The sequence below is a fragment of the Myotis myotis genome, unplaced genomic scaffold (assembly GCF_014108235.1).
Source record: "Myotis myotis isolate mMyoMyo1 unplaced genomic scaffold, mMyoMyo1.p scaffold_m19_p_9, whole genome shotgun sequence".
Lineage (NCBI taxonomy): Eukaryota > Metazoa > Chordata > Mammalia > Chiroptera > Vespertilionidae > Myotis > Myotis myotis.
The window spans coordinates 33281640-33298816 of NW_023416401.1; the positions used below are offsets into that span (position 1 = coordinate 33281640).

General features: G+C 39.4%; 1 protein-coding gene across 12 annotated transcripts in view; it reads right to left on the reverse strand.

Annotated features, from left to right (window-relative positions):
* The window catches only part of PTPRM (protein tyrosine phosphatase receptor type M), a 666818-nt gene that overhangs the window by 70498 nt on the left and 579143 nt on the right, over positions 1-17177 (reverse strand). For all 12 annotated transcript variants that reach the window (XM_036321438.1, XM_036321437.1, XM_036321435.1 and 9 more), the window contains 2 exons: positions 15991-16067; positions 11940-11976 (listed from right to left, as the gene is read on the reverse strand). In XM_036321438.1, coding sequence (XP_036177331.1) covers positions 11940-11976; positions 15991-16067 — 114 coding nt within the window. The remainder of the gene's footprint in view (positions 1-11939; positions 11977-15990; positions 16068-17177) is intronic.

Here is a 17177-nt window from a genome sequence, read left to right on the forward strand (position 1 = left end):
AAAATAGACCACATACTGGGTCACAAACAAAGTCTCCCCAAATTCAAGAAGATTGAAATCATACCAAGCATCTTCTCAGACCACAAGGCCATAATATTAGAAATAAACTACAACAAAAACAACTCAAAATACTCAAACACTTGGAAGCTGAATAGCACGTTATTAAATATTGATTGGGTTACCAATGAGATCAAAGAAGAAATTAAAAACATCCTGGAAACTAATGACAATGAAAACACAACAATCCAAAACCTTTGGGATGCAATGAAAGCAGTCCTGAGAGGGAAGGTTATAGCTCTACAGGCCTATCTCAACAAACAAGAAAAAATGGTAGTAAATTATCTAAATCTACAGCTCAATGAATTAGAAAGAGAGCAACAAGAAAAGCCCAGAGTGAGCAGAAGGAAGGAGATAATAAAGATTAGAGCAGAAATAAATGACATAGAGACCAAAAAACAATACAGAAAATCAATGAAACAAAGAGCTGGTTCTTTGAAAGGATAAACAAGATTGACAAACCTCTAGCCAGGCTCACCAAGAAGCAAAGAGAAAGGACCCAAATCAACAAAATCAGAAATGATAGAGGCGAAATAACAACAGATTCCACAGAAATACAAATGATTGTTAATAAATACTATGGACAACTCTATTCCAACAAACTAGACAACTTGGAGGAAATGGACATATTCCTAGAAAAATACAACATTCCAAAACTTGATCAGGAAGAATCTAAAAACCTCAATAGGCCAATAACTATGGAAGAAATTGAAGCAGTCATCAAAAAGCTTCCAGCAAACAAAAGCCCAGGACCAGACGGCTTCACAGGGGAGTTTTACCAAACATTCAAGGAAGAACTAAAACCTATCCTCCTCAGACTACTGCAAAAAATCCAAGAGGAAGGAACACTTCCAAGCTCACTTCCAAGCTCATTCTATGAAACCAGCATCACCCTAATACCAAAACCAGGTAAAGACAACACAATGAAAGAGAATTACAGGCCAATATCCCTCATGAACATAGATGCCAAAATCCTCAACAAAATCTTAGCAAATCGGATCCAGCAGTACATCAGAAAGATCATACACCACGACCAAGTAGGATTTATCCCAGGGATGCAAGGATGGTACAATATTCGCAAATCAATAAACGTGATACATCACACAAACAAATTGAAAGAAAAAAACCACATAGTCATATCAATTGATGCAGAAAAAGCATTTGACAAAATTCAACACCCATTTTTGACAAAAACTCTCAGCAAGGTGGGAATTGAAGGATCATACCTCAACATAATAAAAGCCATATATGACAAACCCACAGCCAACATCATACTCAATGGACAAAAACTAACACCATTTCCCCTAAGAACAGGAACAAGACAGGGATGCCCACTCTCACCACTCCTGTTCGACATAGTACTGGAAGTATTAGCCATTGCAATTAGACAAGAAGAAGAAATAAAAGGCATCCAAATTGGAAAAGAAGAAGTAAAACTGTCCTTATTTGCAGATGACATGATATTAGACTTAAAAAACCCTAAAGACTCCATCAATAAACTATTAGACTTAATAAAAGAATTCGGCAATGTAGCAGGATACAAAATCAACGCCAAGAAATCTATGGCATTTCTATACACCAATAGTGAATGTGCAGAAAGAGAGACTAAAAAAGCAATCCCATTTACCATCGCACCAAAAAAATTAAGCTACCTAGGAATAAACTTAACTAAAGAGGTAAAAGACCTCTTCTCAGAAAACTACAGGATGTTGAAAAATGAGATAGAGGAAGACATAAAGAGATGGAAGAACATACCATGTTCTTGGATTGGTAGAATCAACATCATTAAAATGTCCATACTGCCCAAAGCAATCTATAAATTCAACGCACTTCCCATTAAAATACCAATGGCATATTTCACAGACCTAGAACGTACTCTCCAAAAATTCATCTGGAATAAAAAACGACCCCGAATAGCTGCAGTGATCCTGAAAAAGAACAAAGTAGGTGGGATCTCAATACCAGATATCAAGCTGTATTACAAAGCCACTGTTCTCAAAACTGCCTGGTACTGGCACAAGAACAGACATATAGATCAATGGAATAGAATAGAGAGCCCAGAAATCAGCTCCAACCAATACGCTCAATTAATCTTTGACAAAGGAGGCAAGAACATACAATGGAGTCAAGATAGTCTCTTCAATAAATGATGTTGGGAAAATTGGACAGATATATGCAAGAAAATGAGACTGGACCACCAACTTACACCATACACAAAAATAAACTCAAAATGGATAAAGGACTTAAATATACGACGGGAAACCATACAAATACTAGAAAAATCCAAAGGCAACAAAACCTCAGACATATGCCGAAGCAATTTCTTCACCGATACAGCTCCTAGGGCATTGGAAACTAAAGAGAAAATAAACAAATGGGACTACATCAAAATAAAAAGCTTCTGCACAGCAAAAGAAACCATCAACAAAACAACAAGAAAACCCACTGTGTGGGAAAACATATTTGCCAATGTTGTATCTGATAAGGGCCTAATCTCCAAAATTTATAGGGAACTCATACAACTTAACAAAAGGAAGATAAACAATCCAATCAAAAAATGGGCAAAGGATCTAAATAGACACCTTTCAAAAGAGGACATTCAGAAAGCCAAGTGACATATGAAAACATGCTCAAAGTCACTAATCATCCGAGAGATGCAAATCAAAACAACAATGAGGTACCATCTCACACCTGTCAGACTGGCTATCATCAACAAATCAACAAACGACAAGTGCTGGAGAGGATGTGGAGAAAAAGGAACACTTGTGCACTGCTGGTGGGAATGCAGACTGGTGCAGCCACTATGGAAGACAGTATGGAGTTTCCTCAAAAAACTACAAATGGAACTCCCATTTGACCCTGTGATCCCACTTCTAGGAATATATCCCAGGAAACCAGAAACACCAATCAGAAAGGATATATGCACCCCTATGTTCATAGCAGCACAATTCACCATAGCTAAGATCTGGAAACAGCCTAAGTGCCCATCTGTAGATGAATGGATTAGAAAACTGTGGTACATCTACACGATAGAATACTATGCTGCTATAAAAAAGAAGGAACTCTTACCATTTGCAACAGCATGGATGGAATTGGAGAGCATTATGCTAAGTGAAATAAGCCAGTCAATGAAGGAAAAATACCACATGATGTCACTCATTTCTGGATAATAAAGACCATTATAAACTTATGAACAAAAATAGATACAGAGGCAGAGCTGCCTCGAACAGAGTGTCAAACTACAGCAGGAAGGCCGGGGAGGGTGGGAGGACAGGAGGGGGGTGGGTAAGAGATCAACCAAAGGACTTGTATGCATGCATATAAGCATAACCAATGGACATAAGACACTGGGGGGTAGGGGAGGTCAGGGGATTGTCAAGGGCGGGGGAAAAAAAAAGGAGACATATGTAATACTTTTTGTAATACTTTAAGCAATAAAAAAAATAAATAAAAAAATAAAAAAATAAATGATGTATCCATGTCACATACAGGTTACAAATGATCTGCCCTACTTTCACTATGTTGCATGTGCAGTAGCCAGACTCTAAGATAGGACATTTTGTCTTTAATACCCAGGCCAGTCTTCTTTCCTTTGTGCTATCATGGGCACAGATTTATCAACACACTGTCTGACTTATGTAGACATTTTTGTTTATATATATTGATCCATTTTGTTTGAACTAGATTATAAAATCATGTCTTTTCTTATTCTACATTCTGATTGTGTAAAAGGGGATATCTGTATTGTTATGTGTGTGACATTTGGTTATATAAGGTAGGGAAAACATTTTAGAATGGGAGGAAATATTACATAACAGCATGAACTTTGGAATCGGGCAGTCCTAAGCAGAGATTCTATTTAGTAGCTGTGTCATCCTGGGCACATTATTTAACCATGCTAAGCCCTAGTTTCCCTACCTATAAAAACAAAGAAAACAGTATCTTCTAAATAGACTCATTGAGTGGATTAATGCCTGACACACACTAAAAAAGAGGTATCTGTTCATTTCTCTTTATTCATCCACTCAACACTCAGTGTTACAAACTTGAATTATCTTTAATGGAAATCACATAAAAGAGGTATGGAGTCCTGTATTTGGACTGTTAACAATTAGTATATTGCTTGGTAAACAAAAGTGAAACCCTAGTTTATGATGGTTTCCTCCAAAATATTCTGCTCTTTTCACTCTGGTTTAATCCTACACAAGCCTAAATCAATATACAGATTTTTCTTTCCTCTAAGAAAGCATTTTTTTCTCTACCCTCTTTCAGTGGGAGGATGGGAATGAAACTAAGAAGAGAGATTAACAGGAGAAAAAGCATATAATTTTTATTATTTATGTGTGCCGAGCCAGCTCAGCCAAGGGTTCCACAAGCCTGAGTGAGGACGGTGAAGGATGGAGAAATGACAAAGAGAATAAGCTGGGTCTCTCCCTGTGCCTGGCTGAGGCCACAGAGAGAGATCCAGAGGCAAGCTGAGTCTTTATTTTATAGCCAGAGGTAAACAAGGTAGTGGTCACCATAGTTACAATGTTCTTGTGAGTTTCACTTGTTTTGGCAGCACTTGCTGCACCTCCCACAGCCCATTAGCTACCTAGGAAGGATCTAGGGAGCGTCATAAGGTCAAGCCTAATTATGCTAAGAGGACTGTGCCCTCTAAGCTGGGACTTGTTTGTGGCTTTGCCAACAGGTCAGTCCAAGGCTTAACCCTATAGCCACGCCCTAAATCTATGTACATAGTTCACAGATAAGAAGTAAAACATAAAGAGGTGGTTAGACTTGGGGCTTACATTTTTTGAAAATATATCTTTATTGATTTCAGAGAGGAAGGGAGAGATAGAAACATCAATGATGAGAGAGAAATATTGATCATCTGCCTCCTGCTCATCCCCTACTGGGGATCAAGCCTGCAACCCAGGCATGTTCGATTCATGCCTTGGCCAAAATCGAACCTGGGACCCTTCAGTCTGCAGGCTGACGCTCTATCCACTGAGCTAAACCTGCTAGAGCAGGCTTACATACTATTTTAACCAAGGACGGGGGCTTGGATTTCAAGGGATGACAAATCTTAGGGAAGTGGATAGGAAATATTATCTTATTTGCATAAAATGTTTATGTAAACACACAAAAAAATAAAAAATAAATAAAAAGATTTTATACTTTTCTACTTCCAATGAGGAACACCTATAAAGTACTATTAAAGATTTAAAAAGTATTTGTTTTAAGACAGTCTAAAACTGGGTGCCTGCTTAACATCAGACCATTCATCTTCAAATCATTCTCTATTAATTTAGGTTCCATTACTCGATGGATATATTCCCAACAAGGCATCTATAACAGCATAGGTGGGCGTTAACTAATGTGATCTATTTTTAGTTTTATCTTTTATTTATGTATTTATTTTTCAATCCTCACCCAAGGATGTTTTTCATTGGTTCTAGAGAGAAAGGAAGCGAGAGGAGAGAGAGGGGAAGAGAGAGCGAGAGAGAGAGAGAGAGACATCAAATCAGGGTTCAAACCTGCAACCTGGGTATGTGCCCTGACTGGGAATCAAACCCGAGACCCCTCTTTGTGTGGGACAATGCTGCAACCAACTGAGTTATACCGATCAGGGCAATTTTTGGATTTATCTTTTAACCTGCGACCTGACTTTAAACATTCCCACCAGTAATGAGCAAGTTTATTAAGAGCACAGGGATGAGAGATGTATATGATCTGACCTTCTAGCTTTTTGGCCAGTATCTTCTACAATTAATTCAGTAAAGAGAAACTATTCTTTCAGAGGAAGTTTGTGGATAAGTTGTTAATTGCAACTGTTCATTTTTTCCTTGGGAAAGTAGAGATGGAGAGTGAAATGCAGGCAGGCCCTGCATGGAGATCTTGGCACTGTTATTTGGAATATCTAGACCTCATGAGGGTCACTGTTTGCCTATGTATATAAAGCATACTTCCCCACAGCCTCCCTATTTAAATTTGGACCCTAGAGAATACTCCACTTGACGGGGCAATAGTTTTAAATTAACCTCAAATAGCATCGAGTAAGTGAATCCAAACACAACCTGCAACACCCTGACAATGTGGGGACAACATAGCCGGGAAGAGCAATGCCAGCTGACCCAGAATCTGTACGTGAGGAGTGAGCTGCACTGGAGCTTGGAGGAATAAAAACAAAAGTTGTTTATGGAAGGCTTAGCTTTTGACTTAAAAAACATTTTTTTTCTTCCAATTTTACTGAGAAATAATTTCAAGTGTTCACCTCCATCTGGAGGCCAACATGCAGGAGACAAAAGCTGCTTTATAAAGTATGGAGAACTTGTATAGATGTTCTGACACGTCTTGGCTGCAGGCATGACGTGCTGAGGAAAGTGTGTCTTATTCTAAGCATGTTATTTACTGCTTCAGAGGCCTGAAGGGGAATTTTGAGCTATGAAAATATAAACCATATTTATCTCTCTGAAAACCCTTATGAAAATTGTTCATACCACACAGAGTATGTGGAAGAAGAGAAGAAGAAAAACAGATGAACAGCAAAGAGAAGGAAGTCACTTGAGCAAAGGTGCAGCTCCTGTGCGGGAGGGGAGGCTCTGGAGCCATTTCCACTATAAACCTTCACTCTGCATTTTTATTATCTTCACATAAAAGTTTGCTTCTAGCTCAAAGTCCCTAGAGAAAGTGTCTTTTAGGTTTCTCTTTTTCAAATTATCAGCAAATTATAATTATGAACAAATAAAACTGATTACATAAGGTGTATATGGGATGGTGGTGGGGATAAGCACGAAGAGGTAGGTCAGTGCAGAGATAAGCGTTTAGTTTAACAAGATGGACTATCTCCAAAAACTGTGCCTTGATTTACTGACATGTCTAAGGAAAGAATGTTAGTGAGAATAGGAGTTGACTAGCCCTTAACTTAGAAAAGAAACAATCACAGGTGCTGGTGATGACAATCCTCAAATTCATGCAGGTGGTAGATGCTTTGTTGGGCCAACATGAGATAACCTTCTTGCCAAGTTGGAATATTCTACTGCTTAATTGGTGTCTGGCCCACAGTAACTCCCAATTCATTCATTCATTCATTCATTCACTCATTCATTCACTCATTCTTGTATTCTCATTCAGCATCTGCTTCTAGCCAGCTCTCTACCACGCGGTTGGTAGGTACTTGTTGAATCCATGAATGTGCCCTGGGGCATTTTTCTGGTGTGAGGTCATGAGGCAACATTCTGCCCAGGCATCTCCCTCTTTAGCTGGTCTGTGACACAGAATGTCCTTGCGAGGCTAAGGGCAGTTCTGTTTGATGGACAGTGACATTTCTCATTTTAGACAACTAGCTGTATCTGGTTTTCCGTATCAGTCCCTGTGGCCTATGCCAGTGCGACCTGAAGTCCTGAGACATGCCACTGAGCACCCAGAGTCTCTGAGCATAACAGATGTAACTTTAACTCTGCATTATTAACATCCACCCATGGCTCTCTTCTTGAGTATAGTGCCTTGGGCATAGTCCACTTCATCTTTTCTTTTGTCTGAATTGTGCTAACTTGACAGGGCTGGCTACTGGATTGGAACTCTGAGCTTAGCCTTGATCTTCCCACGTAAGGTCTCTTTTTGTGCAGTCCAGGGCTAATGGGTCTCCACACAGGTGCTCAGACATCTGTGTGGGAACAGGGAGACCCCGGATGGTCTGTGTCATATTTGAGGACATCTAAGACAATTTTAATTAAAAGGTATTTTCAGATATGACTGTATCATAGAAAATTTGCTTCTTTGAGAAGCATAACTTAGAAGGGAAGGGGTTGCACTATAGATTCGTTTTATTAAAGACTAACCATGAGATTTTGAGGGGTGTGCTTTGTAAAGCCCGTGAAAGAGGCAGCATGCAATGCATGGGAAGGAGCATAAGCTCTGAGCCTCTTCTCAGGGGGAGAAGCACGTCATCATGCATTACTAGCATCCCCGTCCACACACTGCAGCACACAGCTACACGTTAGTTCTATTTCCAGCCCCTGCTTCTCTCCTCATGGGTCTCAATTCTGATACTCATGAAATGAGATGAGTAATAACAAAGTAGTCAGAGGATAGAAAATACATTACATTGGTTATAGCACAAAGCCTAGTACATAATAGGCACTTAATATTTCTTGAATGAACAGACAAATAAAAATGCTGAGTTTCAGAAAGAGAAGTATTATATCAACCCAAATTACTAATATGGAAAGAATATATATTTATCACTTTTTATTAAATGAGAAGGAAACATACTTAAAATCAACAGTTTTTGACACTATAATATATTCATATTAGAAAACATATTTAGTCATAGGCAACCTAGATTATTAAATAAAATAAAACCTACAACTGCCCTGCTATTATTGTCTGACTTATTCATTTCTCACCCAGATTTTTCTGTGATTACTCCCTATTATCTTAGTTTCCAGTTTCTATCCAGGATAATTCCACACTAATTAATCTACTTAAAGCACTGTTTTCATCCCGTGTCTCCCTGCCTTTCATTAAGTAACACCCCTATTCAAAGCCTCTTAAGTGTCCTCACTTTGCCTCGCAGTCCTTTGTGCTTAGCCCCGCTAGCTCAGGGTTTTTATCTGGGTGGCCAGATTTTTCAGGCTGGGTTTTATTAATTCTGTGAGTGCCTAAATAGCTATGTAAAATTATGTGTACATGTGAATTTTTCCACAGAGAAGATCCATTTCAACAAGTGATTTAGGAAACTCAAGAAGCCACAGAGGTGAAGGCCTTTGCTCTCTCACACCTTCTGTGGGGGCGGTGCTCCTCCCAAACCTCAGCAGTCCTCCCATTCGCTAGTCCTCTGATAAGGGAACTCATCCTTCAAGGCCTCCTTCCTCCCATCCCCCACCAGGCCCTCTACCCCTTCTTCGGCTCCTGGGTACCCCAGCCAAGTGCTGGGGCATTACCACCTGACTATGACATGCCCTCCAGATTTCATGGTTTACGGCTGCTCCCCCTGAAGGAGTTACAGGGAAGTTACTCGGGCAGGATCCTCCGATATTTGTGTGTCCAACCCACAGATGAGCTTAGACGTGAGGAAGAGGGACTCTGTACTCGGCAGGCCCTGCCCATCACAGACTTACTGAGTTCCTTCCACAACAACCTGGCACCATCTCTTCTGAGTTCTTTAAAGCGGGAGTCTTGAAGACAGTTTTAAAATAAAAGTAAACAATAATAAAAAGAACACTTCTGCAGGGCCCCCTCGTTTGCACACCATGTGGCTGGCAGGCGTTTGCCCAAATCATTTTGGAGTGGTTCTAAATGTGTTCCTCCAGCTTAAAGCCCGCACAGTCTTCTGTGGGGTATCCGGGTACCTTTACATTGTGAAATATAGTAAGTTCTGGGCAATCCTACCCAGCTGTGTACTCATCTGCCCCTCACAGTGAGCTCTGCTTTTGAAATCCTAAGTCTGCCCTGGCTCTGAGTGTGGAAATGGAGTAACAGACGTGCTTCCTCTCCTTTGATCCCTGGTGCGCCTAATCATAAATCCTGTATGCTACAGTTGTATTAATGGCTGGTCAGGCAGATGTGATGAAGTGAATACTGGATCATCAAAGTGTTAGCTACCAGACGGAAAACAATTAAATGGAGGGGAAATAGGAAGAACATACTAAAAAAAGCCACAGATCTGGCTTGAATGTGGTCCCTTCAATTTGCAGAAACATTACCATTATCATCAAAGGTCAGAGTCAGTTGCTGGTAGAAAAATCAATAAAGCTGAGGGAGGGGAAGAGACTAAATAGATAAATTCATGACATGCCCTCTATATTGAAGGAACTTGTTGAAAATCTATGTATTTCCAACTCTTGGGAATAAAAGTGGTTGTCAGTTTCATGGGTTCCTGCTATGAATAGGTTTTAAAGAATTACATCAGCGCAAAATAGAGGGGGGGAAAAGGGAGCAGAGATTGAAACATTGCATTTGTCTGGTAGTCTTTATCACTCATTTTGTTGGATTCTTAGGTGTTTGTGTTTTTATTTGAATGAAGGTGATCCATGTGCATGTTCTACCTCTCCCTGCCAATTACTGCAGATGATCAGAAATCTCTATTACTGGCAATCTGAGAACGCAGTTACTAGTAAACTTGTAGCATAGAATACAGGTATACCTTGTTTTACTGTCCTTTGCGTTACTGTATTTTGCAGATGGCATGTTTTTTACAAATTGAAAGTTTGGGGCAGCCCTGAGTCAAGCAAGTCTATTGGCCCTATTTTTATTTTTTTTGCCTTATTTTTTCTAAAAGCATTTGCTCACTTTATGTCTGTGTCACGTTTTTGGAATTCTCTCAGTATTTTAAACTTTCTTATTATTATATTTTTATGGTTATCTATGATCAGTGATCTTTGATGTTAATATTGTAATTTGGGGAGCCATCATCATCATCATCATTGTAACTTGAAGATGTGACTGAACTGCTATAATCTCATGATAAAACTTTAATGAAAGAGGAGTTACTTCTTATGGATGAGCAAAGAAAGTGGTTTTCTGAGATGGAATCTACCAGTGAACATGCCATGAAAATGGTTATAATGACATAAATGGATTCAGAATATTATATACATTTAGTTGATAAATCACAGAAGAGTTTGAAGGGATGACTACCATATTGGACAGCACAGATAGAGACAATTTCAACCACTGCAGGAAGTCTACTGGACAGTATTGCAAGAAATGTTGGGATTCTGCTCTCTGGCTACAACGGCCTTTTCTCCTGTTCTGTGACTCTTTAACTGAACCTGGCCTCCTTCCCTCTCCTTGCAGTCCACTGGACACCTATGACTCCCTGCAACCAAGCCTAGACCTTCCAACCATGATTTTCTTGGCATCCTTGACTCCCCTGCTTCTTGACTTTCTGTGTACAGCCTCCTGCTAATCCCTAATCATTGCCAGGTCACATCCTTTTGACTGTCCTGCTCTTGTTTATTGGGCATAATGAACTACTGGAAACAATGATAAAATAATAAAATGGAGAGAACGTATGCTCTTTAACCCTAACTAGGTCATCTCTGCTTCTTAGCACTTCTTCAATTCATTTTTATTGACACATTAATTCATTCCTTTATGATACCTTGTTCCTGAAAACCTCAGAATTCTCATGATCCTCATTCTCCACAGATGACTTGCCTCATAATTCGTGGGGAAGATGATAAAAAAAAACCAGGCCATGAACTTCCTCAACACGTTCCTATAGCTTTATTTCCGTTTTCCTTTAGCCAAAGTGATCCACCATCTGCTTTCCACCCACGAGCACACATTTCTTGAATTCAGATCTTTGCTCATGATATCTCTGCCCTTTAGAAGTTCTCCCAGTCTCACCTCTGCCACAATGCTGTTTTCAGATCATTACATCTGATCTAAAATATATTTTCTTCTCCAAGTTCCCCTAACATTTTCTCTGTACTTCTCACACAAGTTTTTAATTGATTATGGACGTACTAATATATAGGCATTTCACATCTTCCCCACTAAACTGCAAGTAGTGTGAGAAAGAGAGCTTGCTGGAGTCAGCTTGCATCTCTGGTGGCAACTGACACAGGTCTTTGCACAGAGGGTGTTCAGTACATATATGTTTAATGAATACATATATTTTCAGATGTCAGATTAATTCCTAAGGTAGAGAGATTTAATCCAATAATGAACGATGAATATAATTCTTATAATGATCTCAATATTAAATTCTAACTAAACGATTACATACCCGAACTTCTGCTGATAAAACAAGGTGTATGTGTTGGTGACTAGAACTGCAATAAATGGTGCTATAGCAATGTGCAAATATCTGAGGGAGGGTGAAGTAGGTACACAATGATACAGAATGGGCAAATAACTGAAGAAAGACATTAAAGCTGAAATAAACTTACCTTGGGTAGCAATATAATGATTGGGTCGATGATAGCCCTAAAAATAAATGAGAAAGAATATTTCACAAACCTAAAATTAATAAGCAGCACAGAGGTCACATGCTAAGTTTGCCAAAATGAATGCATCCACAAATACCAACAGTTGCATCACTTGAAAGTTAAATTATCAGACTAAGTGCCATTGAGTTCCTCTTAATAAACAAAGGTGCATCAAATACTACAATTCTGATGCTTGCAGAGGGGGTGTGAGTAACTGAATTGCACACTGGCTGTGAGATGATAGATGAGCAATAAACACCAACAACTTATGGATTCTCCAAAATAACATGACCATGACTCTTAGTAGAGTGAAAATAGGCTGAGAATGTACAATAGAATTTCATTTATGGTTGGGCGTTATTGGCAACGTGCCAAGGCTTTAACACATATTCTGTTATATTGGTATAGGCAGTTATATCAATAGTAATACTAAACATCATTCTTAAACACTGCTAATACCATGACATGACGCTGTAGCAGAGACCAGGAATTTAAAGAGGCAGCAATTAGATAAGGCCCCTTTCCTTTCACTGTGACCCTATACGAAGGGGAAAGATGAAAACGGAGACCACATAAAGAAGGGGGCAAAGAACACTGTAGAATCAATATCTGGGAAAGATAAAGTCAACTTAGAGAAAATTACACACAAGAAACATAATGTCACCACGGCCCTTAATACTTTCCATCTCTGTCCCCTGAAATGACCTAAAATACTGCACCCAAAGCCATGTGGAAAACAGAGTGAGGAAACTTAAAGAGGAAATATGGATTTTTTTTAAGACAACTTAAATGCATATCTGTTAGATTGTTTTGCTCTTAAAAACAGGTTGAACAACAAAATAACAAAAAACAAACGCAAACACATTCTTTTGTACAACTGACCTGCTATGGGTTTCAAACATAGAATCATGGCAAAGATTAAATATGATTATTTAGATGACCCCTCACTTCTTGCTAGCTGATAAACTCCACACGGCAAGATCCTGGTCTGATTCATTTGCTCGATATGTCGGTACTAGCAAGGCGCTAGGAGATAGGAGGAACTCATTTGTTAAACTGAAATAATCCACACAGTCCATTAATGACCTATATTGCTAAACACAATGGCCATTTTTCAATCCTCATCTAATTGATCTATCATCAGCATGAACGCAATTAATCCCCTTGAAATACTTTCTTTGTTGGCTTCCAGGATAGAACACTCTCCTGGTCTTCCTACTCCCTCCCTAGCTACCCTTTCTTATTCATTTGTTGCTTCCTCCCCTTCACCTTGATGTGATGTAGATGTGCCCAGTTCTTAAGACTCTTTCCTCTGTTTACACTCACTTCTTGTTGATCTCATTCAGTCTCATGGGCTTCAATACTATCTGTGCTATGTCAGTCTCATGGGCTTCAATACTATGGATGAGTCGTGCATTCTTACTTCCAGTCTTGGCCTTTCCCCTGAAATCCTGATGTGATATCAATTGCCTACTTTACATCTCCACTTGGATGTTTAACATTTATTTAAAACTTAAAATTGGACTCATGTCCTACCTACCTCCTACCTGAATCTGCTCCATTCACAGTCTTCTTCCCAGATAATTGTAACTCCATTTCTTGAAGGCATTCTGACCCCTCTCTTCTTCCTACACCCCATAGCCAATGTGCCAGCAAATCCATTGTCTCTATTTTCAGCATAAATCCATCATCTGACCATTTCTCACCCTCCAGTGCCACCACTTGGCCCAGGCATCATCTCTCTCTCTGATTGCTTCCACAGCCATCTAACAGGTCTCCTTGCTTCTACTCTCGTCCATCTGCAGTTCATCCTCTTCACAGCTGCCAGATCATGTCATTCCTCCATTCAAATCCCTCTTATGACTGCCCATCTCATAGTAAAACCCAAAGTGCTTATGGCTGTTTCTATCACCTGGCTCCACGACCTCTCTCATCTCATCACCTACGACTCTCTTTCCCTTCACAACATTCTACCAACACTCGCCAACCTGTTTTTCTTCAAATTCGCCAGGCATCCTCCATATCAAGACCTTTTCACAGCTGTTTCTCAGCCTGGAATGCTCTTCCCCCAGACATCCACATGCTCAGTCTCTCATTTTCCTTTGCTCAAATGTACTTCCTCAGTGGAGCTGACTCCAGCCGCTCTATTCAAAATTGCAATCCCTCTCTGCTGGTCTCCTTATTCCCCCTTTATGGCTTTTGTTTTCTACACGGCACATACTACCATCAGAATAACTGACTTATTTCATTTATTGGCTCTTTCTCTCAATTGGCTCATCAGCTCCATTAGGTTACAGGTTTGCTTTTCATTTTGGTATGAGTTGTTCATAGTTATATCTCCAGTATCTAAAACAGTGACTGGCATGTAATAGGTGCTCAATAAAATCCTATTGACTAAATGAATAAAGAGGCCCTGAATACTGACTCTTTTCTATGTTAAAATTAAAACTAATTAATCTGGTAGTTTCATTACTTTTATGTCTTTCTTCCTCTGTATTGCTACCCACCCATTTTTTTTTAAAGCTTAGTTCAAATCACCTCCATTACAATGCCTAATCTGATCACATTTACATCTTCAGTCAGATTCAACAAACACTTCTTAAGTGCTTGCAATATTTTGGGCATGTCCCATGTGCAAGGAATGCAAAGCTGAGTAAGACATTGTCCCTGTGCTCAGGGATTGTAGAAGCTGGAATTGGAGTATGAAGAAGATTCCCTTCGAATACCCCAAAAGAAGGAGTGTTATAGAGAAGAGGTTTCTTCATCTTCTAAATTGAGAGGCTTCAGGGAGAAAATAACAGGTCTTGCATACCTCTCAGTACTCATGTAAGATACTCACTAAATATTTTACTGAACAACAGAATAAGTGCAATGCATTTTACTAAAAAAATCTAACTGGGTTTGAGTATGTTTTTAGTTATTATCAAAATAATATAGGGGTCTTCATTTGAAGAATGAAATATGAATTATTTTTCAAATAATCATGCCCCTACCCCATACACTAATCTATAACCAAACTGTCATCCCTTTCCAAGTAACACTAAAAAGAACATTCTTTCCTAAAAAAAATATTTTTATTGACTTTAGAGAGGGAGGGAGAGGGAGAGAGAGATAGAAACATCAATGATGAGAGAGAATCACTGATCGGCTGCCTCTTGCATGCTGCTCACCTGGGACCGAGCCCCCACTGGGCCACACAGGCTGGGCTAAAAATAACATTCTTATAGTTATTTTTAGGTAACTCTTGGAGATTGTAATACTAGGACTTTTAATAGCATCTGAGTAATACTCAACCAAGAAAATAAAAGAATATATACATAAAACCTGTGCATGGAGGTATTGGTGGACTAGGAAATAGTGTGAGGAACTGTAAGAGGGCTGAAATCTGCTTAATGCAAACTTGGGCTGTAGAGGTAACAGCAGCTTTCCCTTGATTTTCAGTTTCTTTTGATTTCATTCATTCTTCCAACTGAAAATATGCTGCCACCTAAAGAATTTATTCTAATGTAAGACATTAAGTTAACATGATGCAGAATGAACAAAGAAGCAGTCTTCAATAATTAAACAGCTTGCATATTTAAGGGCATGTCTTGCGTGCATCAGAAGTCCTGGTTAACAGCTGCAGACTACTTTGAAGGCAACTTAAAAGTGCAGTGATGACAAGAGATGGCAAATCATTGAATTAGGAATTAGAGAGTTTTGTCCTCTTAATATGAAAACAGATTTTTTTTAATGTGTCAAACAATCTAAGTTGTTGACAAAAAATGGAAATAACATTTTCTGAGTCCACATTGACATGGGATGGCAAAAAAGGCACTGAATGTTACAGAGAAGTTACCAGCAAAGAGGCTGATTGGAGAAAAGGAGTGGCCAAGCCCTCACTGTGGTGTATGGGGCAGTGTTGATGTGAGTGCAGGAACCGGACCAACATGTGTCCACCAGGCCTGTGGCATGCACACCTTGTGGTATGTGTCAGAACAGGTAGGCTTATTGATAGTTTCAAGGTACATACATCGATATAATTCCCATTGATGTAGTCTGAGTTGTTGTCTCCTTCTAAGGTCTGCAGCCTCACCCGGGAATGATCATCTGAAAAGGAAAAGGAAAACAATTAACAAAGGCAATCTGTTGAGATGCTCAGAGCCCGGGATTAAAAGAACATTACATGGAGACCATCAACATCCATGCTGCTTTAAAGATAAAGAGTTAAATACCACACTTTCTACATTTCCTATTTTGCTATTAAGACTGGTAATGCCCTAACCGGTTTGGCTCAGTGGATAGAGCGTCGGCCTGCGGACTGAAGGGTCCCGGGTTCGATTCCGGCCAGGGGCGTGTGCCTTGGTTGCGGGCACATCCTCAGTGGGAGGTGTGCAGGAGGCAGCTGATCGATGTTTCTCTCCCATCGATGTTTCTGGCTCTCTGTCCTTCTCCCTTCCTCTCTGTGAAAAATCAATAAAATATTTTTTTTTTTAAAAAAAGACTGGTAAGAATTTACAATTCTTTGCATTTCACAGTAAATCTCATTAACTTATTCTTTGATCATTTATGAATATGTAGAGTTGGGGGAAGTTTGAAATTTCTACAGAAGAGTCCTCTGAATCACAACGGAATTTTTTTTCTTGGATTGAAAGTTTAGTAACTTCACTAAATCACATATAAGCCCTGAGATTTTGAAGGCTGCCTATGACATCCACCTTGACAAATGATGGTTATAAACCACAACCCAGCCTTCTGGGAGGTGAGGACGTGGTTCTAACTTCAGTCATCGTCCATGATTTCTCTAAGCCCTCCCTCTGCACCTGAGGGCATACAGGCAGGTAGAACAAGGCTCTCCCCATCAGTCATGTGACTACATGAGACTCAATTATGCCAGCAAGCCTGAGCAATGCATCTGGAGAAGGGAATGACAGCACATGCCTCAAACTGGGCTACTTTAAGGATTAAACGAAAACACATTTAACACATCGTGCCAAGCATGATGTCCGACACACAAGTACTGGATAGGGATTGTGTTTATGGTATTAGTCAACTATATTTAAATTATTTTCTGAATGAAAAATTTTCTCCACAAAGTCCATTGAGAAATCTCAATTATTTCCTTGAAAATCTATATTTTAAAAAGAAAAGTTCAAAAAACCCTATAAGGCCAGATGTTTTCCTTTTTGCTCACTGTTCTATTCCTGACCCCAAGATTAA